The 27,836-nt window shown below is 38.2% G+C and overlaps 7 protein-coding genes across 14 annotated transcripts in view; 4 read left to right on the forward strand and 3 right to left on the reverse strand.

Annotated features, from left to right (window-relative positions):
* LOC105178839 (major pollen allergen Ole e 10-like) overlaps positions 1–1,714 on the forward strand; it is a 2,599-nt gene extending 885 nt beyond the window's left edge. The window contains exons 2-5 of the mRNA XM_011102376.2: positions 46–80; positions 166–236; positions 307–572; positions 671–1,714. Of these exons, the coding sequence (XP_011100678.1) occupies positions 46–80; positions 166–236; positions 307–572; positions 671–699 (401 nt within the window). The 3' untranslated portion in view covers positions 700–1,714. The remainder of the gene's footprint in view (positions 1–45; positions 81–165; positions 237–306; positions 573–670) is intronic.
* A 314-nt stretch (positions 1,715–2,028) lies between these two features.
* On the forward strand, positions 2,029–3,749 carry LOC105178842 (MATH domain and coiled-coil domain-containing protein At2g42460). Of its 2 annotated transcripts, none has more exons than XM_011102387.2 (6): positions 2,029–2,211; positions 2,292–2,421; positions 2,525–2,694; positions 2,776–3,064; positions 3,151–3,317; positions 3,437–3,749. In XM_011102387.2, the coding sequence occupies exons 1-6, from the start codon at positions 2,181–2,183 to the stop codon at positions 3,589–3,591; spliced, it is 942 nt and encodes a 313-aa protein (XP_011100689.1). In that variant the 5' UTR covers positions 2,029–2,180; the 3' UTR covers positions 3,592–3,749. The 2 variants fall into 2 exon arrangements, with proteins under 2 accessions (XP_011100689.1, XP_020555129.1); XM_020699470.1 differs by having other exon boundaries at positions 2,785–3,064.
* Positions 3,514–4,840, reverse strand: LOC105178841. 2 transcript variants are annotated; one of them, XM_011102386.2, is made up of 5 exons: positions 4,615–4,840; positions 4,473–4,541; positions 4,229–4,304; positions 4,091–4,155; positions 3,514–3,668 (listed from the first exon to the last, which is right to left on the reverse strand). In XM_011102386.2, the coding sequence occupies exons 1-5, from the start codon at positions 4,723–4,725 to the stop codon at positions 3,603–3,605; spliced, it is 387 nt and encodes a 128-aa protein (XP_011100688.1). In that variant the 5' UTR covers positions 4,726–4,840; the 3' UTR covers positions 3,514–3,602. The 2 variants fall into 2 exon arrangements, with proteins under 2 accessions (XP_011100688.1, XP_011100685.1); XM_011102383.2 differs by having other exon boundaries at positions 3,652–3,919; positions 4,615–4,834.
* A 22-nt stretch (positions 4,841–4,862) lies between these two features.
* On the forward strand, positions 4,863–8,428 carry LOC105178840 (methyltransferase-like protein 13). 4 transcript variants are annotated; one of them, XM_011102381.2, is made up of 10 exons: positions 4,863–4,972; positions 5,066–5,291; positions 6,091–6,204; positions 6,410–6,478; positions 6,553–6,572; positions 6,650–6,702; positions 6,813–6,843; positions 7,081–7,156; positions 7,853–7,989; positions 8,127–8,428. In XM_011102381.2, the coding sequence occupies exons 2-10, from the start codon at positions 5,090–5,092 to the stop codon at positions 8,184–8,186; spliced, it is 762 nt and encodes a 253-aa protein (XP_011100683.1). In that variant the 5' UTR covers positions 4,863–4,972; positions 5,066–5,089; the 3' UTR covers positions 8,187–8,428. The 4 variants fall into 4 exon arrangements, with proteins under 4 accessions (XP_011100683.1, XP_011100682.1, XP_020555132.1 ...); XM_011102380.2 differs by lacking the exon at positions 4,863–4,972 and having other exon boundaries at positions 4,995–5,291; XM_020699473.1 differs by lacking the exon at positions 4,863–4,972 and having other exon boundaries at positions 8,106–8,428.
* A 958-nt stretch (positions 8,429–9,386) lies between these two features.
* On the reverse strand, positions 9,387–22,763 carry LOC105178843 (kinesin-like protein KIN-12C). 2 transcript variants are annotated; one of them, XM_011102389.2, is made up of 32 exons: positions 21,966–22,763; positions 21,643–21,798; positions 21,322–21,405; positions 21,123–21,242; positions 20,925–21,038; positions 20,711–20,803; positions 20,470–20,630; positions 20,322–20,396; positions 19,609–19,696; positions 19,415–19,473; positions 19,266–19,329; positions 19,120–19,185; positions 18,882–19,049; positions 18,697–18,801; positions 18,385–18,620; positions 18,233–18,302; positions 18,085–18,153; positions 17,938–17,996; positions 17,486–17,552; positions 15,261–17,180; positions 12,803–14,104; positions 12,612–12,719; positions 12,251–12,414; positions 12,096–12,168; positions 11,935–12,009; positions 11,318–11,554; positions 10,871–10,969; positions 10,715–10,789; positions 10,561–10,619; positions 10,157–10,268; positions 9,797–10,062; positions 9,387–9,722 (listed from the first exon to the last, which is right to left on the reverse strand). In XM_011102389.2, exons 1-32 carry the CDS (start codon positions 22,470–22,472, stop codon positions 9,707–9,709), a joined length of 6,867 nt encoding a protein of 2,288 aa, XP_011100691.1. In that variant the 5' UTR covers positions 22,473–22,763; the 3' UTR covers positions 9,387–9,706. The 2 variants fall into 2 exon arrangements, with proteins under 2 accessions (XP_011100691.1, XP_011100690.1); XM_011102388.2 differs by having other exon boundaries at positions 15,261–17,243.
* Positions 22,764–23,620: 857 nt separating this feature from the next.
* On the reverse strand, positions 23,621–24,499 carry LOC105178844 (1-Cys peroxiredoxin). The gene has a single exon (XM_011102391.2). The coding sequence runs from the start codon at positions 24,455–24,457 to the stop codon at positions 23,783–23,785; it is 675 nt and encodes a 224-aa protein (XP_011100693.1). The 5' UTR covers positions 24,458–24,499; the 3' UTR covers positions 23,621–23,782.
* A 435-nt stretch (positions 24,500–24,934) lies between these two features.
* LOC105178845 (inositol transporter 4-like) lies at positions 24,935–27,733 on the forward strand. 2 transcript variants are annotated; one of them, XM_011102392.2, is made up of 6 exons: positions 24,935–25,476; positions 25,555–25,625; positions 25,706–26,041; positions 26,115–26,222; positions 26,331–26,939; positions 27,067–27,733. In XM_011102392.2, the coding sequence occupies exons 1-6, from the start codon at positions 25,341–25,343 to the stop codon at positions 27,547–27,549; spliced, it is 1,743 nt and encodes a 580-aa protein (XP_011100694.1). In that variant the 5' UTR covers positions 24,935–25,340; the 3' UTR covers positions 27,550–27,733. The 2 variants fall into 2 exon arrangements, with proteins under 2 accessions (XP_011100694.1, XP_011100696.1); XM_011102394.2 differs by having other exon boundaries at positions 25,339–25,426.
* Positions 27,734–27,836: the final 103 nt, after the last annotated feature.

Consider the following 27,836-nt stretch of genomic DNA (forward strand, 5'->3'; position numbering starts at 1 on the left):
AGGGAAAGAAAGCTTCTGCATAATTTAGTCTCTAACCTTTTGCAGGAGGGGCTGCTGTCTTTTCTGCAGAAGCAAAGCTGGTCCGTGATTCTTTATTCTTACATGAGAAAATATCACTACATGTTTACCTTTTAAATGAAAAGTTGGTGGTGTACGTAATTGTAGGTTCCACTTTCACGGCTTTTGGTCAACAATCCTGGACATGATCATAAGCCAAATCACTATGTGATGAAAAGGTAAAACGGCATTCGTGCTTGTGCTTGTGGTTGCGTTAACTGAAAATATTCGTTGAATGATATGTAGCAGCAATCAAAAGGAGGAAAATGGAAGCAGGACGTGGTGTATAGTGAAGCCATCGACATCTGAAGAAAAGCTGGACGATATCATTCAGTACTGCTGCACTCAACCAAATGTGGACTGCAAAGTGATCCAGGCAGGGGGCACTTGTTATCGTCCTCCCAACAAGATTTCTGATGCTTCAGTTGTCATGAACATTTACTACCACCTCAATGGAAGACAAGATTTCAACTGTGATTTTAAAGGAAGTGGTCTTATTGTTACTCGCGATCCATGTACGTCTAAACAAATCCACTCTTAATTTCAAAATTTAAGTATTACTTGTATCTCATGATCATCATTTTGTTAAAATGAATTCAATACAATATTGCAGCAGTGGGCAAATGCATATACCGAGCCTGAGGAAGCATATATGTAGGTGTGATGGAGGGTTTAATAAAGCAGCTCACCATCATCAATAATCAGCAGGCTGCCTCTCATGCACCCATTACTACTCGCTGCTACTGCAATTATTATTATAACATAGTATCCTAATGCTCTAACATTATTCAGTACTAATTGAGACTGATTAAACGGGGAAAGCTAGCTACCTCCTATTTTCTTATTATACTTGCTTTGATTTTACTCTACACACTTTTCTATAATGAGGAACTACAACTACTACTGTCAATCAAAATTCTCATCGTAGTTTTGTGAAAACGAATGCATAATAATGCATTTCCCTTTCATCCACTTGTTTCAACAAAAATACATGCATGTATCATTGGTAACAGTCGAGATATATAAGAAGAGTGTGGACAGGGACAGGAACCATTATCATTGAAGTACTCAACCACGGGAGATTGACCTCAAGACGAACAGAACAACAATGCAGAGGAAGAGAGAAAAGGAGAATGCGGAGTGGAACCTGGAGCAGCTAGAGAGAGGTATAGGTATAGGTATAGGTATGGAAAGATTGAAGGAGACATGTGATGATTTGGGTTGTAAGAGAATGAAGGCAGGTCGGTCAGGACGTCCTTTTCAACCTCAACCAGTGATTACTCTCCGCCTCCGGCATTGGAGTTTAGTTGAACTCTTATTATTGAGTGTATCCCCTGTAGTAATAATTTTATAAAATATAATTTCAAAATAAATTAGAGCATGTGATATTCATATACCTTTACTTAAGGCCGTTTGAATTCCACGATTTTCGGCCATATTGTTGGTGCTGTGTCGATGGATCCTTAGGGCCTCTTTTTGTTTCAAAATAATTTCTCTCTTTTTGTTTTTATTTTTTTATCTTCATCATTGCCTGGTTAAATTTCTTTTCTTTTTTATATTAAATTCTCTCTATCCATTCATTGTGGTTAGAGTGTATGCGATAAACTCAAGTTATGGAAGAATGGATAGACAGGATTGAGAAAATGTTATATGATATTGTACGGTTTAGGTGATGGAGGCTGGATTGGAATTTGGAGGAGTAGGCATGCAAATATCTGATAACTACAAGTTCAACTGCTACATCCATCTTTTTAGCTAACCCTTTTCCGCCCACCAATATATATCTTCATCCATTATACAAGTTGCATTTGGACATGCTCATACGTGTACGTCTATAGATTTGATCTACAAGATTACCATATTCATGGCAAAGTAACTTTTGTTGGAACATAAATCTCTCATTCCCCTCTCTTTGCAAGTCACTCCACGAATCTCATTTCTTATGATAGTGCAAAATGGCAATACCTTGTTTTCTGGCAGAGATACAACCACATTCAAGCAAAGGATAACCCACCCCCTCTAACTCGTTGCCACCTTCTTTCATCTTTAAAACCTCAATCTCCCCACCTCATTTCTCCACCAAATTAACATCTACACATATTTTCATCTTCCATCTTTGGATCATGGCTGATCTTTCACTCCCCGGCCAAGATGGTACGCCTTGTCGCTTATTAACTTTCTCCATAATTTCCCATATTCTCTACTTCCATTCTCCACTCTTCTCTTCTCAACAGGGCTTTCAAGATCAATTTCAGAAACCCCGCCAAACCATTATATACTCAAGATTCAGTCTTTTTCACAACTCACCAAACACAAAATAGACAGGTACAACTCTACTGATTTCGAAGCTGGAGGCTACAAGTGGTAAGTCGCTCAATCTACTAGCGGTTTGTCTACTTTGAGGGAACTATTTGTTTTTCTTTCCAACCCTGCTATTTTGTAAACGTGATGGTTTTTTGGGTCTCAGGAAGCTGGTTCTTCACCCCAATGGAAACAAAAACAAAGGCATCTCCGACCATATTTCCGTTTACTTGCTCATTGCCGAATCAAATTCGCTTGTTCTGGGTTGGCAAATCAGAGCTATATTCCGCCTTTTTCTGCTTGATCAGAACAAAGACACCTACTTAACTCTTCAAGGCAAGGCATCCACAAAATAGCTTTTCTATTCAATTGGCTGCACAATCCTATTCTTAATTACTCGATTTCTTGTTTTCTTAGACATAGCAGAAAATGGCAGACGGTTTCACCAGATGAAACCTGAATGGGGGTTCGATAAGTTCATACCTCACTCTGTGTTCAACGATTCTGCCAATGGATATCTGGTTAATGACACCTGTGTATTTGGAGCAGAGGTTTATGTATGCCAGGAAAAACTCATCGGAAAAGGGGAGTGTCTCTCAATGATAAAGGATGCAATAACCTATAAGAACACATGGAGAGTCGAGTTCTCCAGCTTAACTGATGAGTGTGTAGACTCCCAACCATTCAATGCTGCTGATCAAAAATGGTATGTGTTTCTCACATTTTCTTCATCATTAGTTGTTGCAGACATCTCAGCTAATAAAAATAATTCCTTGCTGTGAAATGCTGCAGGAAGATACAGCTCTACCCTAGGGGCAAAGGCAGTGGTGCTGGTAGCTACATATCTCTGTATCTGACTTTAGCTGAACCAGAAAACTTACCTCCAGCATCTAGAATATATGCAGAATTTACATTGCGCATTCTAGACCAACTTAATCGCAACCACTACTTTGGAACCGGTAAAAGTACCCTGTCCTTTGATGGCAATGTACATAATAATACAGTTGATAGGCATTCTTACCTAATGCAATAACATATTATTCTGGCACAAAGTTAAGCTTTGGCATTTTTCCTGCAGCTAATTATTGGTTCAGTGCATCACACTCAACATGTGGTTGGCCAAGATTCGTCTCGCATGGGTATTTTAATCTGCCAACGGCAGGTTTGCTGGTGAAAAATACATGCCTTGTGGAAGCAGAAGTCATTGTCCATGGGATGGCTAATGGTTTATGAGCATTGTCTGGCTAATCCTCATAGCAGTCCACATGTACATTTATCAGGACAGTGTATTCATATTGTTTCATTTGTACCTACATTGATGATTAAACAGATGCATTGATACACCGTTTAGTATAAAGTCTTTGAAACGAAATAAATGGAAAATCCAACAATGTGGTTCTTCTCTTAGCGTAAATACTGGGAAAAAGGAAAAACTGTGAAGGTAAATATTGCAGACATATGGCAAAAGAAAGTCCACTTGATGAGGATGTTTCTTTTAGATTTTTGGAATGGTGTATCCCAGACTAATTAGCTTTTGCACCAGAATTTTCTCAGCATTTGCCTGAACACGACATAATAGCATAACAGAAAAGCGGGTTAAATAGTAAAAGAATGACAAAACCAACATAAAAAATAAGGAGACGACTAGAAAAGAAATCTGTGAGTTGGTGAATATAAGGTGTTGATAAAGCAGTTATTGAGTTAGAGAGAGAGAGAGAGAGAGAGATCTAACCTCAAGCAAGGGGCTATTCTTTGGTATATTACAAGCCAGCACAATATTAAGACCAGTCTTTAGAACTAAAATTCAAGGGAGAAATCAGCCCAAGTAGAGCGGATGACGTAGAAGTATGTTTATTTAATAACAAGTTACCTAATCGGCGTGCAATAGCAGATCCGATATTATCAGAAGCCCCTCCAATTAGAGAAGTCACACCAACTGTATTGCTCTGTTGATAAATTCACATAGTGAGAAGTAGAAGAGAGAAAATATGAATATGCAAGGTAAATGAATCGCTTTATGTATTTGGAAATGAATCTGCCGTTGCAATGCAAGCTTGAAAGGAGATTATGTGAAAATATTCCATTGAAACAATTAGCAAAGGTAGTAAACTTACGGACGGTGTAGGTGCAGCAGCATATAGATGTCCAAACTTTGCAGAGTTGCAACCAATCCATGCATAAATCTAGAGGGATAGGAATGAAAGAGGAATGTATGGAAAAGACATAGAAGTAGTGGAGAAAGAAGAGAATTCGAACCTGTTTGTGGAGTCGAAGAATGTGAAAGTGGAGGGTAGCATCATCATGATCGGATAATTGGGAGAAGCAGGTGAGCTGAAGCCCAGGACCATCTTCACCATCAGCCTTCATTGCTGCTTGTAAGCCGCCGCCGGCGTTACTCAAACCATGTTTTCTTCGAGGTGATTGGGATGAGATGAAGTTGAGTGGTGAGAAAGTCCAGTCCAAATGAGAAGCGAGAATAAATTATGGAAAAAGAGCAGGCCCAGGCCCAGGCCCAGGGTATATGGAGAACAAAATTTGTGCGTATTGCGTATTGCGTATGCCTCCGCCGCTAGCTAGTTCTTGGTATTGATTGGCCAATGGCCATAGAAAGCATGTATGTATGTATGTATGTATGAACTGGATCATGAATAGGATACATCTCCAACTAATAACAATCAATAATTACTAATTCCATCAACCTACGCAGAATTTTGATCCATTCCCCGGAAAAATGACGGCACCTAATGCTCCGCCCACCACCACCACCACCACCCAGGCCTACGGAGAATCATGGTACTGGGACAACCGCTACGCCCACGATCCATCCACCTTCGATTGGTACCAGAAGTACCCATCCCTCGCCCCTCTCCTCCGCCTCTACTTTCCTCCCACTCCCCACCACCCAATTCTCGTCGTCGGCTGTGGCAATTCCGGCAAGTCCCCCCCCCCCCCATCACTTTTCCTTTTTTCTTTTTTTACTGTCGATCGCGCATTCTCTTTTGTTAATCTCGTGACTTCCAAACTGTATCATGCTACGATCTAGCCTTTTGTTCCCTAGCTTTGTTTTTAAATTTGCGAATCCCAAGTTGTTTGAACCCATTTACTGCTCTATACTCCAGCTCCTGTATCAGGGCACTTCCTTTTCTCCTTTCTAAACTCTCAAATGGGCCTAGCATTAGGACATTCCATCATCCGTACATATAGTTTAAAGTAGCTTTTTTATTAGAATCAATAAACATGCTCTTGCTCATGTATTGTCTTTGAGCTATTTATACAGGAACGTAGAAGATGTGTGTGTATATTTGTGTCTGTTTGTGTATATATGCTTACATATATAGCATTTGTTTCAATATTACCTGTGTATGCATTCAATAATCAATATTTTTGCTGGCTTCAGCTGTGCCATTGAATAGTGTCTTTGAGGAACTAATAAGATGAAGAGCAGTTGTTCTTAGATCTAATGATGAATTAAACATCTTTTCCTTGATGTTGCACAGATGGCAACCCATCAAACTGCTATTTATCTGCGAAGGATGCTTGAGCATTTCCATTATGTTTGTACATCTACTACATAGCCTTGACAAAAGAAGTCAATAATGTCAGATTTTATAAGTTTAAATATTCTCTTATGTACCACTACATTAAGCAACTCAAATCTTCCTTCGGTGAAGGTCTTGTTTTCTTTAACTTTTCCAGACTCTCTTATCTGAATACAATTGTTTCTTTCTGCAGCCTTTAGTGAAGGCCTGGTGGATGATGGATACGATGAAGTTGTCAATATTGACATCTCCTCAGTGGTGATTGAAGCAATGCAAAAGAAGTATGCTAATCGCCCGCAGTTAAAATGTATCTGTCATGGAATGCATATTATATGGCAGTCACAATTGGCCCACATGTGAAAGTTGTGAATAAATTACTATAACAAGCACATGCATAAAGGATGAGTGAAAAGATTGAACTTACCATTAAGCTTGTTGTTGTTCTGAATTCTCTGTTACTTAGGCCTTATGGATTGCATAGTTCAGGAAAAATTTCCTTAATGTATGAGCAGATATGAAAATGGATGTCCGGAATATGAGTGCCTTTGACACAAGGTCCTTTTCTGCTGTTATTGATAAAGGTACTCGCGTTTACGACTATGTGTTTCCTAAATGATGTTGCAGCAGTTTCTGATGCTTCTCAATATTCTTCCAGGGACACTGGATTCTCTATTGGTGAGTTCTCTATAATACATTAGATATGCACTGAACTGATTAATGATTAGCTGGCCTTTTTCTATTTCTCCCTGCAGTGTGGACACAACTCGCGGCAAAATGCTGGTAAGATGCTTGAGGAAGTCTGGAGGTACACTCAAGCAACTTAAGTCATTTTCCTATTTTCTAGTTCTCTTACATGATTTTATTTTATCCTTTTCACTCTGTCCATAAGTTGAAGCAGTTGATGACAAACTATAGGGTCCTCAAGGATAAAGGAGTATATATTCTGGTACCTCATTCTCAACCCTATCTGAGCACTTTCCTTTTGGTTCATTTTTTCTAAAGAGAATTTGGTAAGCTATGTTACATCCCCCACCAAAAAATAATAGTAGGAGGTAGGTTGGTGGAAGGGAAACACAAAATTTGCTTCTGAAGGTCTTCAATCTTGAGTTCTGTGGCCAGTACATATTTAAAGCTAGATTGTGCTTTGTCTCTACTCCCTAACCTAGGTTTCAATATGTTGCAGATTACATATGGATCACCAGCTTATCGACTACCATTATTGAAAGACTTGTCGTGGACAATTAAGCTGCATGTGATAGGTCTCCGAAAATTCTTTAGATTCCTAGTCATATGTTATGTTGAAGCTTTATTTGAAGCAGTTATATATGCTCTATAGGTTAATACTCTCACATAGGGGACTTTATGAGATTATGTTGTAGTATAATTCTGTTTTCTGTCCTTTTACTTTTTAGGGCCAAGGCCATTAAATGGGGCAGGTTGTTTCCACTTTGAAATTGATGTCTATCCACTAATTCATTGAATAGTTCCATTCTAGAACAGAACAGCAGCAAGAAAATTAAAGAAATGCATTAGTGGAACTTGAAAATTTATCCTCAATATGCTATTCAAAAATGTTGTTGAGCCAGATAAGGAATTAACTGAAAAGGAATAATGAAAGAAACCTATCATTTGTAATGCTTACTGAGTTTACTGGTTTAATAATAAACCCAGTAATAATGCTTACTAGATTTTCAACTGGTTTAATAACATTTGCTGCTGAAGAATGAAAAATATTATGGTGTAGCCATAGGACTTGAGGTTGAAGTTTAGATGATGTATGCATTGTACTATCTGAATGACTGCATTTGTTCAAATGAGATGATTTAAGTGGAAACCTTTCCTTTCTCCTCAGTTTCTATCTGTCCTTTTGGCATCTAGTTTGGAACATGAGTTGTCTCTTTAACTTGGCTGTGCATTTGTTTCTTTTTCGATAACTACTTAGCTATGCAATGCAGAGAAACTTGCATCGGGAAATAGTTCACATCAAACAACGGACATTACCTGCCCGATTCCATTAGATGTCAATGGTGGTTCTGTAGAAGGTGCTGTAGGGATGAAGGCTGATGTCCACTATATTTATGTATGCATAAAGGTTAGTGCCGAGTAACAACCTGTGTTACAATCAACTTCTTTTTGGCTCCGTAGGTTCACCTGAGCAAAATACTTGCTCAGTTGTACTGCTTTGAAGTTGATGGTTGTAACTTATAGGTTTGTTGGCTTTAAAATTAGCCTCCACTTTGTCAGGATAACTCCGAAAGAGTGAAGGATGAGTCTCCAATGGAAGGATGAAGAGATGAGGATCGCATAAGGATTATTGTTCTGCCCATAATTATTCCTTTTGTTAGTAATAAACTATGGTTGGGGCCTGGGTATGATAGCTATTTAATAGTATGAGGTGATCAAATACGTGGGAGGGCTGAGCTCTGTAGATACAGTGTAAAGCATTGTATCCCTGGACATTGCATGAGTTTATGTAATTGAACAGTATGATGGTTTTCCATCAAAAGAAAGATGATTGCATGGGTTGAAAATTCTTGTATTCGGCTGAAAACTACGAAACATGCTAATATTTCACATGAATTCAGATCTCTGGGAAGTGTAAGTCTCAAAGCTCAGATGCTGGAGTAAATAGGCAGTTAGTGGTTTTGAACCTGCCTAATTCCTATATTCATTTGTCAAATCAAGAAAAAATTCGCAGTCGCTGCATGTCTTGGACAATAAAGATTAGTTTTTTTTTCCCCCCCTCTAATTCTTGAAATTTTAAAAAATGAGAAAATCTAAATTCAAGTTGAACAACAAAGATTCAATGGCAATTTGTAATCCCTGGCATAAGTATGTACTATTAAAAATCAAAATGTGAGAGAGATGGAGCATAAATACACAACTGTTGAAAGAACCGGAGGCAGGCCCTTGAAACAGTAGACTGGCCACGTAGCGATGGCTAAAAGCTTCACAAGAAAAACTAATCGCCATTATCAATAGTACAGTACTACTATAATGTTGCTTGTCATTTCCTCTAAATAATAGTAATAATAACGGTATGTATCATCCTAGTTGGGTCTGGGACAATGTGAACGGGCTTTGACTGTTTCCTTTTCTGTATGGTTTTTGAGTGTTTGCGCCGGCATTTCGGTCTAGTCTTTCTTTGGAGTGTCCCTCATTATAATTTAGGACTTCAAATTTTCTAATCATTGTGTGCACGTAAAGTTATGAACTCTGTTGCAACTGCTTTAAACTGCAGTAGGATTTTTTCCCACTGTGATGACTGAATATTGATTGTTATAAATGGTTTTTCTGACTTGGAACACATTATGGTTTGTGTGCGATATTCTTTCATTGCCTTTGCTACTATAATTGGTACATATATATATTCATGACTGTCGCGAGATCAACACAATTTTGACCTTACATGTATGTTTTTTAAGCTTTATTGTTGAATGTGGTACGTGTTCTAGTCAGGTTAGTAGAGTTGTGGGCATATTGGGAATATACATATAAAGAGTGCAAACTGACTTGCAAGAGTAGAGCAATCACTTTCTGTATCCAACCGATGTGTTGCAACTGCAATGCAACACTAGCATATCGCTTTTGTATTACTAGGAAAAATGGGGAAAGTAAAAAAGGGATATTAACATTAACAATGACATTGACCTCCGTATCCATGTAAACTTTCAGCGCTGCAACTGGGCTTATTTAACCAGACGCCAAAGCTTAATTACCCAGAGGTTGTGATTACCTGTAAAACTTTTGCCATCCATGCCTAACCTTTACTGGAAGAGAGCAATTTCTGCAACTGCCGATAATTCTGATCATGGCCTTTGCTTCCTGCCAACAGTGGCATAAATTAGTGATTCATAAAGCTACATCACAAAGAAATGTCCTCAACTGCCTCAACTCACCTAAACTTGCACTCGCTGTGGCGTCTGTCCATTCTGTCATCTGGGCAGCCACCCTCAGGTCTATGATACTGCGCAAGTTGACTGTTGATCGTCGAAAGCACCTTTTGTGAATGGGCCAACCTTTCACTGATATTGTAGTCAAATGGCCGCAACAAGCTATCCATCAGGGGTTCTTGGTTGAGGGGTTGGTGATCCTGCATGCTGAAAAGCTTTTTCACCATGTCATCTAGTTCCGCTACCCTCTTCTGTAAATTAGATTTGTCCATCTGCACGTATATTTTCAAGTGATTGTGAAGATTATTTGTATATTTGGCATAGTATGTTTTACATGATAAGATAGATACAGGGTGTTGCACACACCTTAAGCATATGATTTTGTGCAATCAGCAACTTATCTCGTTCTTGTAATTGTTCCGCAAAAATCTCATTGGCAAGTTGATCTGCTTTGTTTTTACTGATTTCTGCCATGTATCTGCAGAAAAACAATATTATAGCTTCCCGTCCAATGCCATGATCACATCAACCCCAACTAATCTTAGCTGTTGCAAATATGGACTAAGAAGCCAACATGAAGACACAGGGGAAGGAGTGGCCTCCCTGGGCGATTGCTACCTGAGCTCGTATCCGAGCACTAGAACAATCAATTACGTAAACTTACATGTCATCTGTGCCGATTTTACTGTTAAAATATAAAAAGCAAATTCTCTCAACGGAGTATTTCATCTTCACAATCTGATTAATATGGAAAACAATTGCATATTCACCTTTCTCTTTCTTCAAGTAAATCATCAATCTGACTCCTCAGGTTGACATTTTCTCGCTCCTAGTCACAGGAAATATAGACAAAATAAATTCAGTAAAAGTATACCATTGCAAAATCATCAAGAGAATGATAAAACAAATTCTGTAAGAGTATACCATTGCAACAAACTCTTGTCTATAATGTTGAGCCTCCTCAGTTATCTTTTGAAGCTGATGTTGGTCAACAATATTCTACAGGAAACAAAAAGGAACTTTTGGACATAGATTAGAGAAGAAAATTTGACAAATTAGTATATGCAAGCCTGTACTTACAGCATAATTTGAGATGTCCAACTTCACGCTGAGTAAATCACGAATGACATCATGTGTCATGCTTTCAGCAGTCGCCAGTCTAGTGTTCAGCATACACACCTGATCAATGAAGATGGGCATGTATGTAAGTTGGAGATATAACAGGAAAAAGAAGTAACACGCAAAAAAAAATCATTTTAGAAGTAGCCAGGAAACACTGGAAATAATATCCCAAACCACAAATGAGAAAAGTTGAAAGGCATCTGAATGTGAACTAAAAATCAAGATTGGAACTTCTACTACATCAACTGCATATCCTTCACCCAGGGTTCTGGCTAGTAATGATAACTGGGTATGGACAAGATAATGCTTGAGGGGACTGCTAAAGTCATCTTTGTCAGAAGCATTTATGCAAGTACACAGACATACAAAACAAGAAATCTGGATGGTCGAAAAAGTTCATTTTACCTCTTTATACCTACTGGCAGCGAGAGCCTGAAGTTCTTCTATCCGAAGTCTAGCAGTTGACAATTCCTGATCCTTCTCTTGATTCATCTGCTGGATCAGACCAGCGATGCATCTGAACGGTGAACTTGAACCCCTTGTCCTTGCTGAGGTTTTATCAGCTGTTTCTAAGGTAGGCGCAGCAGATACATTTGATAAATCTGTCTTAACTTCATGAAGCATTGCTTCCAGGGTCTTGTACTGTTCATATGATATAGAGCACAACCAAACAAATGAAGGTTTCAATGTAGATGTATGAGATTGATAGTTTGATCAAAACCATTTTCACTCCTTTGGAAGTTCATAGAACAATTTTGTGATTATTGAACTGCTGTCCTTTTATATTTATTTCTTTGTTGAGAAAACATTTCTGAGTTATCTTGAAAATTGATGGTCTGAAAAATTTCACTACTATTAAATGGGTTCTAAAGTAATAATGGGTTTAAATTCATATAAGACCCAAGAAACCAATAGTTTAGCACTTATATGGTTTATTTAGAAAATACTGCTAGCCAAAAGTGGGCTTTTTCTTTCCGAACAACAATCTGGAAGAACTAGCATAACGGCCGTCATCGCTTTACCTTGTGTTGATACTGATGTGCCTGTGCTTCAGCATGCAAAACAAGTTCAGAGATATAATCTTTGAATTGTCTGATCTGTAGGATATGTCAAACAATTGGCATTAGGATACAGGAAAAAGGTAACTATAAAAATAGCCAATTATGACTAGTAGTCACTAAACCTCCTTAGCTTGTCTTGCATTCTCATCTTCAAGAAATCTTATGCGGCTATGGGCCTCATTAGTTTCCAGAGATCTGACACACATAATAAGTTTTAGGCATGAAATGCTTCTGAAGTTAATAAATAATATGTGGAAGAAAGCAGGGATTCTTCTACCTGGAAAGTCGCTCTTCAAGTAGTGCTGTATTTGAGTTCTCAGAAACCATACTTTCAGTGAGGCCTTCAACTGTTAATAATCTATGTCTAAGTGCTTGAAGTTCCAGTTCCAGTGAATCCCTTATGAGCCGGTGTTTCTCTACCTCCTCTTCCATTTCATGCACCTTAATTGTGAGATGAAGTCAAGTTTTGAAGCAACAAACTCTTTAACAGGCATTATGACATAACAGCTTGAGAAGTAACAAAACAATAGAGGGCAGCACAACAGATGATATGCATTCATCCCATCAAATAGTATTGCAACTGTTTCAACCATTCCCATAAACTTTTTGCCTGAAACTAGAGTACGAAACAGACTTACCTTCTTCTCCAGCACATTTATGGTGCTCTCAAGCTCCTCAACAGAACGTTCTAAAATCTTGACCTCCTCTTCCTTTTGTTCAGCATACATTTTACTGGTCTCTGACTCCTAGATATTTAAACCTGGACTTCAGGAGAAGTAAAAGACTGTATAAAAATTTACAATGTCAAACAACTTCCAAACTAACGTACTTGGCGAGCTTCCGCAGCTATAGCTTGGTTCTCATCAGCCAAAGCAGACGTGATAGAAAGCTTTTCTTGCAAAATGGTAACCTTTTCAACAAGTTGGTCTCTCTGTGCAGTTAGCTCTGTTAAAGCATCCTCAATTTCTTTCAGCGAAGGAACTAATTGTCTCTCAGGTCCAGAAGATACCCGAATAATTTCTCTTTCTAAACTTTTCATAGCTTCTCTTTGATCTTCTAGTAGCTGCTCCGCCTCTGAATTTTTCAGATACAGGTCTTTCAAAAGATCTTTCATCTCAACGTTTTGCTCTGAAAAATTTTTTAAAGCTCCTTTGGTCTGGTCTAGTTCAGAATTTGACTTGAGTAAGGCTTGCTCAGCTTCTAATAAGCGGCCTTCAAGTTTTGTATTCTGAACAAGCACTTCATCAAGTACAACACTTTTTATCTGTAGCTCATGCTGCACTTTGCTCATGGCAATTATCAACTTTTCAAGTTCATCCTTGATGTCCTTCCTGTGGGAAGCAAACTCTTGGAGCACGCTGAAATCAAAAAGTAAACCTTTCAACAGAACTTCCTTTCTTTCCAGCTCTCTCTTGAGTTCAAAATTTTTATCCACAGTATCACTCTTGGCCAATTCTTTAACTCCTTTTCTCAACACATATTCAATCTGATATCCCATGTTCTCGCATCTTAAAGGTTGAAGAGCCGATTTATCAACTCTACTTACATGACTTAGTCCAACATTACCTGCTAGTAGACAATGTTCCTGGAGTGTGGATCTATGAGAACCTGGAAAAGTATCCAGCCTTCTCAAGTTGTCAGAGTATTCTCCAATTTGGCACTGCAGCACAAATATGATTATATCATTCTGCAATGCTTTGACCATTACGTCTTCCAAGGATGATCTCAAGCTATAAAAGAAAGTCTGCATCTCTTCAACAATTTGAATGGCCTCACTATATGACGTCCCATACAGTTCCTCGATACATGTTTGCATTTCAATAAAATATTCTTCAAACAAAGACAACTTATTAGCTTTTCCTCTCAAGCTCAGTTCAGTCTCATCCTGAAGAACTTCTTTCTCTCCATTTCTCAAGAGAACACTGGATTTTAACTGTTTTATCTCTGCACTCAAGCTGGCTTTATCTGTCATCAATTTCTCTACTGCTTGTTTCAAGAATGTGGTTAACGAATATGCATTTTTATTTGCCCTGACCATTGCTTTTAACATGTAATCAGCCTCCTCTATGGTTGAGGAAGTCTCCTCAAATTTGGCAAAGAAGCGTGGACTATGCTTCTCTTCAACAGAAAACTGCATATGACATAATATTGTTGATTACAAAATAAAGCATGTGGAAAAATTACTTTTCTGTTTTCCAGCATGGCCTCGTTGTAAATAAAAAAGGAGGTAAGAAGCACCTTTTTCCAGTACTAATAAAAATTACATACATGCACCATTCAGAAACATGCAGAAGTAAAAGATTTTAAAAGAGGTTGTAGGCATTAACAATGATGTTTAAGTATGTTATCTCGTTAATTATTGAAAAAGACAAATAATAAAACATGAAGATTAAACCAAGTAAAAGTTAATGAGACTTCTGTAAGAGAATTAGTCTGGATGTACTTTCAAAAATATTATTATATACTTGATGCTTGTAATGCATACATATGAGCGAATTGAATAAATTCACATGTTGAGCACTGATAAGTAGTTCGGTTGAACTGTTATTGGTGTTCAATTTTCTCAACAAACATAATAATCATAGTTATTTAGTTATAAATAGAAAAAATTAAACCGTAGAGCTCCATCAAAAATTAAAATAGAACAGTAAGAATTGATTAAAACTAGAAACGAATCAGCTTGGAGATACTTTACAAAACTGTTACTTTTGCACATGGCTTGCATGGCATTATATGAGTAAATTAGATAATTTCATATGTTCAACCACAATAGTCATGCTTATTGGTTAAATAAAGAGAAAATTTAAAAACAAAAACCAATGAGTGTCATATTTACTAAGAACTAAGAACGCAACTAAAAGATCTATTTATCAAGATCATGCACATTGTTACCATATTAACAATAGTTATTTATATTAATATATAAAGTCCATTCTATTCGATCTATTCCTTTTATACCCTTGCTTCTCTGTATTGGTCACTTCTCCAAATAAAATAAATACTTATACAAAAGAAAAAAAGGAAGGTAAACATAAAAAGAATAAAATGCAGTACGAAAAATCTACAATAATTAAGTTTATTTAGGATGTTCTAGTTTATCATTATCTTTATCATAACACTTAGACCTTTAAAACATCATAAGATTAGTAATTTTCACTATTTTAATGAATAACATATTATTTTCCCATTTTTAAGAATAGAAATAAAACCATAAATATTCAAATATATTTTGTAAACTATTTTTCATTGTTTCAAATAACTACATAAAAATTAATTTATTGTCTTACCTCTTTCAAATTTTTAACGCCTGCTTCAGCTCTCTCGCTAGTGGGTTGATGATGTCCATCTCCACCTTGCTCCTTCAATTTCTCCAATGCATGCAGTTCTGGAAGTGATAAAATGTCTGCCTCAGAATCCAGATCTGTATGGCTAGCCAAAACTGCCATGAAGTTATTTTTTAGCTTGACAAATGTCTCATATGCTTTTCGGAATTCCTTTACCAAAAGCAAAATTGCTCTTTTACAGATCAAATTCGATCCTTCTTCAGAGTCTAAGTCAAGAGTTTGTTCAGTTATTTTGCCTGCCCATCTACTTCTGTCAGTTGAAGAAGGTCTATCATCATTATCAACACTTTCAAATGAAGAAAAAGTGCATGAACTTGAACAATCAGTGGTCTGTCCACCTGTCTCTGTCAAACCCTCGACGGAATCTAGATAGCCATGAATGTGAATGTTCATGACTTTGTAAAAGCATGAACTCAGGGAGCTCAATCTATTATTTACTTCCACAAGTTCATTTCTGAAATGTTGCAGCATAAGCAGTTGATTTTCATGCTTAATTGGAAGACATGATGGAATCATATCACTGAAAACTTGAAGGCTTCGTCGATTTCTCTTAAAGTCCTGGATGTCCTTCCTCATGTAGCTAACATCTTGTAAAAGATTTTGCACCAATTCCCTGCAAAAGGAAAAAGCATTGTGGATCTCAGAGTTCAGCATAGACCAATATGTTTCTGCATCAGCACAGCATCCATTAACAGCATCTTCAGTCTCTGCTAGAACTAGACCTGCCAATTCAATGTCAACATCCCTTATTGCAGAAGCTTTTGTATGAGCTGATGGCAGGTTTTCATCAACAGTGCCTCTAAGAATGCTTGTGCAATAATCAGATATCCTGTTATCCAACAATATACCAGTGTTAGGTTGATTGTCATTAGTCCGGCCCTTCTTGGACATGGGTTTATCTTCTGGAAACAATTTCACAATAGTTGAATCGGTTGGAATACTAGACCACTGGGTTTCCTCTCTGCTTAAAGATTTTTCTGGCTGCTGAAATTCAGTTAAAGCAATTGTTGCGCCCTTCAAGGAGTATAATTTCTGTTCCATTTCCATCACTGTGTTCTGTGCATCTTCCAAACTCTTCTGCAGTAGCAAAATGGTTTCTTCTTTTTCAATACATATTTCAGCAGCCCTCTCAATATGTTCACTAATCAAATCATTAACATTTGGAAACGAAAAGGAGATACTTTTTATTTGGCGAGAAGCATCTCCCAGAGATCTAGAACCATCTATGAGGAAAGTAGTTAGTTCCAAGATTGCCCTTTCCCACTCTGCACAGAAATCTCTTAATTCATCCTCCTTAGCTGCCACACTGTTTCTGAGACTTAAATTCTGTTCAGCCATGGAGCACAAGCACACCTGATATTCTGATTGAAGTCGATCTATCTCTTCCTGTAAATGTATGATTGTTCTTGTAGTTTCCATTTCGACTTCACCACGGATCAATTCTGTTTGGTGATCTTCAGATAGTTGTGTTGCGTGGTCTTCCATATATTGTCTATTAAGTATCTCAGCTTCCTTGAGATCCTTTGACAGCTTTTCCAACTTAGCTTGTAAATCCAAAATGATATTGTGTTCACTGCCTTCCATACTCACAGTTGGATCTCGATTCTCTCGAACAGATTGTTTTCTATAGTCCTGATGCAGGTTTACAAGTTCCCTCTGTATAACTTCGCTGTTGTCCAGCATTTTCATCAATCGCTGATTTTCAGTCTGGGCAGATTCTAGTTCTTTAATTAGCTGGAACTGGTCCTGTTTCATGGTTTCAATCAAAGATTGTGCATCCATCAGCTGTTTGTGGATGTTGTCACTCTGCAAATTCAAGATGTGTTCCGCCTTCTCATCATTTTTCTCATAAGTAACTTCATCCTGCAGGGGTTCGTTAGACGTAAGTTCATCAACAGAATCACTTCTTAGTAACACATCACCAATCTGCAAAGCAGCAAAAAGTATCGAGGAAAGTTCAGGTAGAAAATTGATTATCGCCAAGTAATCATTTTTCCTCACTAAGAAGCTTAAAAAGATATAAATGTTAATGGAGCACATTATGTGCTTGGCAGTCAGCTCATGGCCTTGCGCTTTTCACTTATTATAATTAGGTTGTCAAAATTACTTATTCTTATAAGAACATATATTACGAATCATTTCAACCAGTGCATATAACTTGTCCTTACTGAGTCACAAGTATTTTGGCTAGATGTCATTCTGTTTTCCAGTTTCCGCCGTAATTCATCTACTTCCCTGCAAAAGCATAGTATACGAGAAATGACAATAGTGAACAAAATAAAACTACTCAGGAGAGGGCAATTGTCCCACCAATTCGAATACACTCTGATTGGGAAAAGGGCATACTAACACCATTAGTCCAATGCCAAATTAATAGGACAAGTAATAACAATCAGCAAAAACAAACAAGCAGAAAAAATCTATGTGGATTGACAAGACAATCAGAACTATTTCAACATCAAAACTCTACAATTAAACAAAAGAATTATTCCACAGGACTCATAAACAAGTGAAAAATGTTAAGATCAAAACAGTCAACATATATGTGAGGCTGAAAAATGTGGTGCTGCTCCCTAGTTGTGCTTCTCTAGGTTTCTCAAAGTTGACCCGGTAAATTCACCTGATTAATTTTGAATTCATGTCCATGCAGCGTTCTAACTCTTTATCAACTTTAGGTTCCTGCATTTTAGGCCAGATATAACCAAGTAAAGATCTGAAATGATTATTAAAATTAAATAAATAAAACAGATAGAGCAATAGTGTGAACCTGGCTTCCTTTCATTGGAGAGAACTTCAGCAGTTCAAAGCTTTTTTCAACTTCAAGTGATTCCAAGAGCTTTATACATACAGGACAATGCAATAAGAATGTCATCAATGGGACCTGAACTAAAGACAATGACAATATTCTAGCAAACCTGATGGCGCAACTCGGATATCTCAGAAAGTAATGTTTCTCTCTCTCCTCGTTCATAGAAATCTTGAAACCTGTGAACAGTGGAAGGAGGAAGTGTTAAAAGGTATAATCAGACTGTACACAAGCATTCAAGACATATTCAATGATGATTACAATCTGATTTGCTCTCGCAGTCTGATATTCTCCAATGTGAAATGAGTGACTTCTGAATTTCTCTCAGTTTTTGCTCGAAGCATCATATTTTCCTCTTTTAAAGCATTGTTTTCATCCAGGTAGAACTTATCAGCAGAGATCAATCCATCCAAGAGTACTTCCAAACGTTTTATCTTTTCCTCACGGAATCTTACCATCATTTTAGTGCGTTGAGCTTCTTGTTCTCGCTGGTGAGCCTGCAATAAATATTACACTTGTTTATCTGGAAATACACACACAAAAAACATTTCAAGAACATGGCTTTTGGCATACCAAACGATTCAAATGTTCAATTTCTGCTTTTAAACCTCTGGCTTCTGCCTCGGCCAATTTCTCTCGCCGTAGAGCACCACGCAAGGTAGCTTTCAAATATGTATTCTGAAAATAAAATTGAGTTGGCAATGCATACATCCTTCAATGTATGAACAGCAGAAGTTCAGAGAATATATTGACATCACCTCCACAAATCCTCCCTTGGGAGTTTTAGGCCCATAATGCTCATTAATTTCATCAGATGGATTGTAACTCTCAGGCCAGTTGCCCAAGCTGCATTGTATTGATCTTGGAACAAAATTTATAAGTTTCGTCGATGCATGCTGGTGTTTCATCAGGTATGACAACTGATCCTGTTTAAATACATATCCAAATGACAAGTTCAGAGGCGCCAAAATTAAACCTGTACACACTTAATCCTACCTTTAATTGTTGGATTTGCTGTTGCAGTGCAGTGACACCCCCTGAAGCATCTTCATTTATTTTAGCCTGAAAAGCACATGAAAAATTAGTAGGAAAGAGATGAAAATTTCCGGTTTTCCATGAAGAACAAGTTCAGAATTTTATACATTGTTCTGGATAAGCTTAGCACGCTGTGCAAACTTCAAAGTGCTTAGAGTCTCATTTGCATTGCTGCAAAACAACATAAAATGTTAAGATAGCTTTTCCCAAAACTTTCACTTGCATTATTGCTTCAAGATATTAATTTGAATTTTACCAAGTGGATGGGCTGACATTTGCAATTATAGTCGTTTTGGAATTTCCACCAAGAGAATCCTGTATTCATGTATGTGCAGCAGCGCATGTAACACAAAACCTTCTTAACAAGACAAGTTTCAATGAAAAGAAATTGCGGAGGATAACGGCTTAACAGTTATAAGTCATTTAGTACACAATATGCATTTCTCTTACCTGGAGAAGAAATGTTAGCCTAGAGTCTCTATAAGGTACATGTCGATGTTTCCCTTGCGCTAAATCCACCAGGGACATTATTACCAGTCTAAAGGCACAAATGAATAGAAGATTTAGAGTGTCGTTCTATGCAAAAAGAAAAGGAAAAGGAGAAGAAAGACAGTGAGAACTCAGCCGACCACAGCTTCTTCATGATATTAACAGTAGGTGATGGTTTTGATATTGAACTCTATAGAATTAGCAGAACCAACAGACATCCACAAGCTGAAAAAATATTACATAATTTCATTTTGCACTGACGCCATTTTTGCATGAGCAGTTAACCTTCAATGTGAATGGCATGCAGGATCATCTGTGGAACTTATCAAACAAGTGAGTGGTTTATCTGATTTTTATCATTACATGATCCAGCTAACATCTTGTTTCTTTATAATCTCAATGCATTAACTATTCAATATTTATGTTAGATATTAGATATTTGAATGCGCCTACAACTTCAGCCAGTTGTCATGTTCCATGGAGAAATCTTGGTCTATACTAAAGACAATAACATGCAAACTAACTTAAGTGAATCTGACAGGCCTTTTTATAGAATGACACCCTTAAACAAGATATGCTTCATATACAAATAGTTGCATGTTGATATGTGAAAACCAGAATGTGAGTAGCATCAATAGAAAATCTCAGTTAACATTAGTTTATAAAACTATTACCCAAGGGTTGATAGAGACTTGTTTATATTGGCAGCTTCTTTTAAACGGTCACCTTCTGCTCCTGAGCTCTTCTGCCTATTAAAGTTCAAATGTGATTCCTACATATAACTACCAAAACAATATTATCCTCCATATGACAAGCTGTTACCTCTCAGAACCAGCTAGGTCTACTAAATTCAATCTCCCAAACCTAAGGTGGGCCATGGAATCTTTCTCCCAGCGGCTTTCGATGATGCAAGTGAAGACACTGTGGGATCGGCTGCTCTCACTGTTCATATGGGTTGCAGCTATCTTCCTATTTGCAGCTCCCTATGCAACATGTAGTCAGACAAAGCAAGTTCCCAAGGGGGGAAGAGTATAGATCAACAATGTTTAACTTTGTGAATCACCTGTTGCAAAAGTTTGAGCACATCATTGACTGTTCTGACACTGAACTCAGTAAGGTTTTCAACGTAGACCCCTTTCTTCAAGTCTTCCCTGAGCTGAAATTAACAGAGGGCAGAAGAAAGTATTTCTTATCTGGAGAACAAACGATTAGTTTCAATTGACTCTCTAGATTAAACTGCAAAGTTGGTTCATCCATCAAGCAAAACTTCTAATAACCTGTAGATTAGTTGATGAAGGCTCCAGAAGGTCCGTTATTTGTTCATTGTATATCTCTAGGAAAGAACATTTGCAGCTGTATGTCAATCTCTCGTGCTTCCTACTCTCTTCTTCCTTGAAGATGACCAAAAGGAAAGACATTTAACATAAGAGGCAAGAAAATTAGATTCACCTAATAAGCATATTACAAATGACAACCTTGGTGATCCTTGTGAATAAATACTCAAAAATGCGAGGTGTAATCCCACAATCATCACCCAGCTTTCCATCCATCTTATCAATTTCACCCATCATGGTATATGTCTTTCCACTGCCTGTCTGCAATAAACCGCTTTGTTATGGTTTTAAAGAATCAAGTAGATATATCAGACAGCAAACTAGCTCATTAAACTCCTACCTGTCCATAAGCAAACATGCAGCTGTTGTATCCAGACATGCAATTTTCCACCATGGGTAATCCAGCAACTCTAAAAAGCTTTTCCTACACAAAGCTCAAACCTCCACAAGTCATTATCAAATTCATATGGGAGCATTTAGCTGAGCTACATTGAACATAAATATCCCTTGTTTAAACTATATCTCAAGCATAGTGTGATCTACGAAGCAAATTTGGCAATATATTCCTTTAGAAATTGCGAGACTTTTCCTTAGAGCAACGCTTCTAAGATCTAGAAAAGACAATTTTGGATTAATCCAAAAATAGTTTATGAGTTGGCACCTGTGATATACTTTCACAAGCTATGTGATCGAATGTAAATCTGGTTTCAGGGTGGCCCAGCCAAACTAACATCTTGGCAGTCTCTTGTCTTAGGCATCTCCCATATCCTTGTGATATCAGTTCAGTATTGTTCAATGGTCTGATTCGAATCAAAACCTACATAAGACAAAAGGATAAAGAAACAAGAGAGAAAGAGAGAGAGAGAGAGAGAAATAAAACAGAAATGTCAAGTAAATCAGGCGAAAACCATATGATACAGAATAATGAATAGAGTAACTCATATCAAGGAATCAAGTTTTCCCGTTAAATTGCAGAAAACCAACCTGCACATTGTGGTCGTTCCAAAATAATGGATCCTCATCAAGCTCAAAATGTGGAACATCAGCTAATAATTGTTCGGTAATCGCCATAGAAATGCCCCGGGAAAGCCTAGGAACATTATCTCCTCGTCCTCCGGCATGACTGAATTGAGACGGCAACCTCATAAAAGTGGGTGACGCAGCAGCACCAGTGCAAACTCGAGGTCGGGTTCTACTAGGTGTAGTTTGAGCTGAGTTGGGTTCCGAATTAGTTGATTTAGGTCTGGCATGGAGCTTAGGAGTTTTTTGAGCTGAAGAAATGGGCTCTGGGATTCTGGTACCAAAAGATTTAGATGAGACGGGTTTTTCTTTGAAATCGGGGTGAAATTGTTGAAGCGGATATTGAGAGGGGTCAGGAATGGAATTGAGGGGAGGTCTTGATGGGAGGAGTGGAGATGGATTGGATGAGCTAGCGAAATGGTTTTCATTGTCTAGCAAGTGTGGATGGATGGAAGAAGTGGGTGTGGACATGAGTATGAGAGGGATGAATAGAAGTAAGTTTGTGAGGTTTAAAACAGGGGAAGAAGAAGAAGACGAAGATGATTATGAATGAGAAGGGGAAAGTAAAGAAGACTCTATTCGATTCGAGTTTGAATTGAACAACACTGACGACACGAGTTTGAATTGAGCACACTGACACTCTGAATTGAACAACACGGACACTTGTCTATTACATTCGAGTTTGAATTGAACAACACTGACGACACTCCTCTATTCCATTCGAGTTTGAATTGAACCAACACTGACACTCTTCCCGCCCGCCTCAAATTCGAATTTCAACTCAAGTAAAAAATCAATATCCACATCCTCGGGATAGTTTGCATATTTTCCATTTCACCCCACTCCTCCTCAAAACTTTTTATATTCAATTCAGATCCACCAAATCTCAATAAAAAATGATATTCTTAAATTCGATTCCATTAATATAAAAATAATAAATTATAGATAATTGATATTTGCATCTTATTACAATTACTTTTCTCTCAATCATACTTAACATCGTCAATCTTTTATTTTTGACCCTGTTAATTTTTTAATTTCGACAAAACATCATCTAAACTAATGAAAATATTTTTTTTTTTTGGATAAATGTAATGAATGAATGAAAATACATTTTGAGGAAACTAATTTCGTGTGGTCGGAAAGTGAGTATTATTATCAAAATAAATGACTTAAAAGAAGAATTAATTTTAAGACAGCAACTCTTTTCTCTATTTATGTGATCAAATACAAAATTAATTCGTTATATAATAATTATTTCCCAAAAACAATGTAATTTGATACAATTTTAAATTCAAATATAAGTTGGTGGGAATTGAAGTGGTTATTATTAATGAGAATGAGGCCCCACAGCCGAGGCCCAGTGCACTCCATAATCCCAGTAAACAAGGCCGTAATGTAATCTGCTGGGACTGGGACTGCCAGACAAAATTAGACTTTGTGAATAGGGATATTTGCCCTAATCATGGCGAATGACAAGCCTAATTCTGGAGATATTAGGACAATTGGACTGAAATTGCCATTTTCCAGACATTACTGTCCCAATAATAAATAGTTAAGTGCTTGTCACTCTGTTTAATTAATGTTCTTGCTTGTAGACATGAGATTGATATCCTGTGGACTATACATATTGACTAAATTAAGATTAATGAAAAAAAAGATAATAATGCGACCCATCCTCAAAATTTTATTCAATAACAATATGATTATATATATATATATATATATATGATTTTAACAGACAAGCTAGGCGCGCAGTAGATGATGATGATATGATAATATCAGTATTGATCATGGAGATTAGTGAAACGCATATAGTCCTTGCCAGATGGGAGGTGAGCAGTTTGGTATCCCTGCGGAAACATCTGTTTAGCCTCTTGGTTAGAGACGGTGGGTGATATAACCACAGGATCCCCAGGCTTCCAGTTGGCGGGAGTAGCAATCTTGTGATGTGAAGCCTTGTGCAATGAATCCACCACCCTCAACACTTCGTCCATGTTGCGACCCGTACTAGCAGGGTACAGAAAGCTCAACTTGATCTTCTTGTCTGCCCCAACTATATGCAAAGCACGCGATGGGGTTTGTTGGCCAGAGGAATCCTTCTCATCAGGATCCACCATGTTGAGCTGCTTTATAATGTGTCTGGTGGGATCTGCAGCAATGGGGTAGTTCACCTTGTGCCCCTTGTTGTAGGCTTCAATGTCTTTGATCCACTCATTGTGAGATTGCACATCATCAGCAGACACTCCCAAGAGCTTAACGCCTCTCTCCGCAAACTTATCAGCATATGCGGCCATCAGCCCCAGTTCGGTGGTGCAAACGGGAGTGAAGTCACCCGGATGAGAGAAGATGATGGTGAAGTTGCTGTCGCCCACATAATCGTGGAGTTTGAGTTTTCCATGAGTGGTTTCCACTTCAAGATCTGGGAGAGTGTCTCCAATACTCAGCCCTGGCATTTTATGTTAATTTGATTTCTTCTCTTCTCTTTTTGTTTCCTCACTTTCATATATATGAAGATTGAGGAGAAGATGGGAATGATGTAGTTGTGGTGCATGAAGAGAACGTGGCTGTTGCGGTGGCACTGGAAGATGGTTGCATGTTGCATGCACCACCATATGCTCTATTCTCTTTCCACGTATCACTAATTACTTCTCTTCCTCATCACCATCTCTATCTAATTCTTCTTCTTATTTTTTATTGAAAACGTAAATATCATTTGGGCTTTTAGCTAAAGTACTAATTGGGCTGCCTCTCCTACCTTTAATTTCTCAATCTCCCTATTCCAAAAAAAAAAAAGGGGGTAATTTTTAACCAATGGAGTATGTATGTATTTTAATGTTGATGATGATGATGTACGTCATGGATGAAACATAAATATCGCCTAAATTATCTGCATTCTTGTGAACATTTATGGTGAGTTAGGTTGGGGAAGACTCATTCCTTTGGTTTGGACTAAATATAGGAAGGGGGAGGGGGCATGGGTGGTTTATGGCCCCAAATTCATTTGATTGCTGCAACCCCCCGTGTATATAAAGGATGCACAATATCAACAACTTTTTCTATCTACCTACCTCACTGTACATAATAACATTAATTGTGCCCCTCCACATTCAGAAAGAAAACCACCAAAAAAAAAAGAAAAATATACTAGATAGAGAAGGAAAAGAAAAAAAGAGAGAGGGAGAGATAGAGTTAATTCTTTAAAAGAGCAATAGAGCAGCGAAGGTTACGTAAACTCTGCATTTATGCCAATATTCTTGGTGTATGATCAGCAATATTTTATTGTCTCTTTCAAAGAATTACCATTTACCACCACCTTACTAGCAGTAGCAGAGCAGAATGGTTGAGGCAGGAGTCTCACAGGCAGACAAAACTGAGTTCACCGAGTGCTGGAAGACATCATGGAGAACACCTTATATTATGAGGTTAGCCTTATCAGCTGGCATCGGGGGCCTGCTCTTTGGATATGACACTGGTAACATTAACACCTCATAAGTACTCACCGTCACGGATATAGAACTATTTTCTTTACTATTTTGGTGGGAAAATGCAGGTGTTATCTCTGGTGCCCTCCTCTACATAAGAGAGGATTTTCCAGTCGTTGATAAGAAGACATGGCTACAGGTATACAAGTATATCATCTGCAATCACCTTTTCTACCATTCTAACTCTATGCCTAACCTTTTTACGTTTGTGCATTCTAGGAAACCATAGTGAGCATGGCTGTTGCTGGTGCCATCTTCGGTGCTGCAATCGGTGGATGGATGAACGACCGGTTTGGAAGAAGAATATCGATTATGGTAGCTGACCTTCTCTTCTTTGCTGGTGCAGTTATTATGGCTGCTGCTCCAGCCCCATGGATGATCATCCTTGGTAGAGTTTTTGTGGGATTGGGAGTTGGGATGGCATCTATGACTGCTCCTCTTTACATTTCAGAAGCTTCCCCTCACAGGATTAGAGGCGCACTTGTCAGCACCAACGGTTTTCTTATCACTGGAGGCCAGTTTCTCTCATATCTTATCAATCTAGCATTCACACATGTAAGTTTTCCTTTTCCTGTAATGATTTTGCCATTCATATTTGTACTAAAAAACATACTTGATTGTATTTTAGGTCAATGGGACATGGCGCTGGATGCTCGGCATTGCTGGTCTTCCTGCAGTCATTCAGTTTATTTTGATGCTCTCTCTCCCCGAGTCCCCAAGATGGCTTTTCAGAAATGTAAGCCTATCACTTTTCAGGAATCTTAAACCTGATAGAAAGATGTTCCCCCATAAATGCAATGTGGTTAAATGAGCGTACTATTTCGCCTTTTCAAATGCCAAACAGGGTAAAGAGGAAGACGCAAAGTCCATCTTAGAGAAAATTTACCGTCCTGAAGAAGTTGAGGATGAGCTGCAATCTCTGCAACAATCGACTGAGCAAGAGAAGCAGGAGCAAGCGGCAGACGGTGGTTTCTTCGGTCAACTCAAGCATGCCTGGAAGAATGATGTAGTAAGAAGGGGGCTGTATGCTGGCATTACGGTTCAAGTGGCTCAGCAGTTTGTGGGTATAAACACAGTTATGTACTACAGCCCAACAATTATCCAGTTTGCAGGATTCGCATCAAATAAGACAGCTATGGCACTGTCTCTTATAACTTCTGGCCTAAATGCCATTGGCTCCGTAGTCAGCATGTGCTTTGTAGATCGCTACGGAAGGAGGAGACTAATGATTATTTCCATGATAGGGATCATTTCTTGCCTTGTGGTGCTGTCTATAGTCTTTTTCCAAGCCTCTGTTACTGCCCCCAAAATCAGCGCAACAGAGACTGCATTTTTCGGTGGTAACTCCACTTGCCAAGCTTATACCAAAGCGAATGATGCAGCAGCTTGGGGCTGCGTGAGATGTTTGGGAAAACAAGCTAGTTGCGGTTACTGCTCAGCAGCAGGTGGCGTAGTAAGTCCAAACTCAAATCCACTACTTTCACGTTTTGAACAAACTTGATATAACTGAAAAAAGGCCCGGCGGTTTCCTCCTTTTCCCTGTTCTCAACGATGATACTGAAATTATTGTCTCTTGTCAGTATCAACCCGGTGCATGTCTAGAAGTGAATGACGCGGTGAAAGGTGCATGCCGAGCAGCAAAAAGAACATGGTATACAGAAGGCTGCCCGAGCAAGATTGGATTCTTGGCAGTGATATTCCTGGCCTTGTACATCATTATCTACTCCCCCGGGATGGGCACTGTGCCATGGATTGTCAACTCTGAGATATACCCACTCAAGTACAGAGGGCTTGGTGGAGGGATTGCTGCGGTGTCGAATTGGAGTGCAAATCTGGTGGTCAGCGAGACATTCTTAACATTGACTGAGCATCTGGGTTCTTCTGGAACCTTCCTATTATTTGCAGGGTTTTCATTGATTGGACTCGTGTCTATTTTCCTCCTCGTGCCAGAAACCAAAGGGCTGCAGTTTGGGGAAGTGGAGAAGTTGTTGGAGAAAGGGTACTCCCCATTCAAGAAGAGTAGCAAGAAAGTTAAAAAAGATAAAGAAGATCACAACAGTTAACTTAAGCTGTCCAGAAATTTACAAGATGCTGGAGAACGGGCACGTCTGTATTCATTGCAACTAGTTTGCTACAATTATAATTGGGTCTTAGATAAAACAATCTTCTGCAGTTGTAAATTTGTAAATTATCTACCTATATACATATATATAACTATCGGAATAAAACAGCTAGTTCAAGTAGCTAGTATAAAATCCAAGAATGCCCGGAAACAATATCAAGATGAAAAATCAGAAACAGGAGCTAATAGTGAGCACAGATGAAAATAAACTACATGAAGAGCAAGTCA

This window comes from Sesamum indicum, unplaced genomic scaffold (genome assembly GCF_000512975.1).
Source record: "Sesamum indicum cultivar Zhongzhi No. 13 unplaced genomic scaffold, S_indicum_v1.0 scaffold00109, whole genome shotgun sequence".
NCBI lineage: Eukaryota > Viridiplantae > Streptophyta > Magnoliopsida > Lamiales > Pedaliaceae > Sesamum > Sesamum indicum.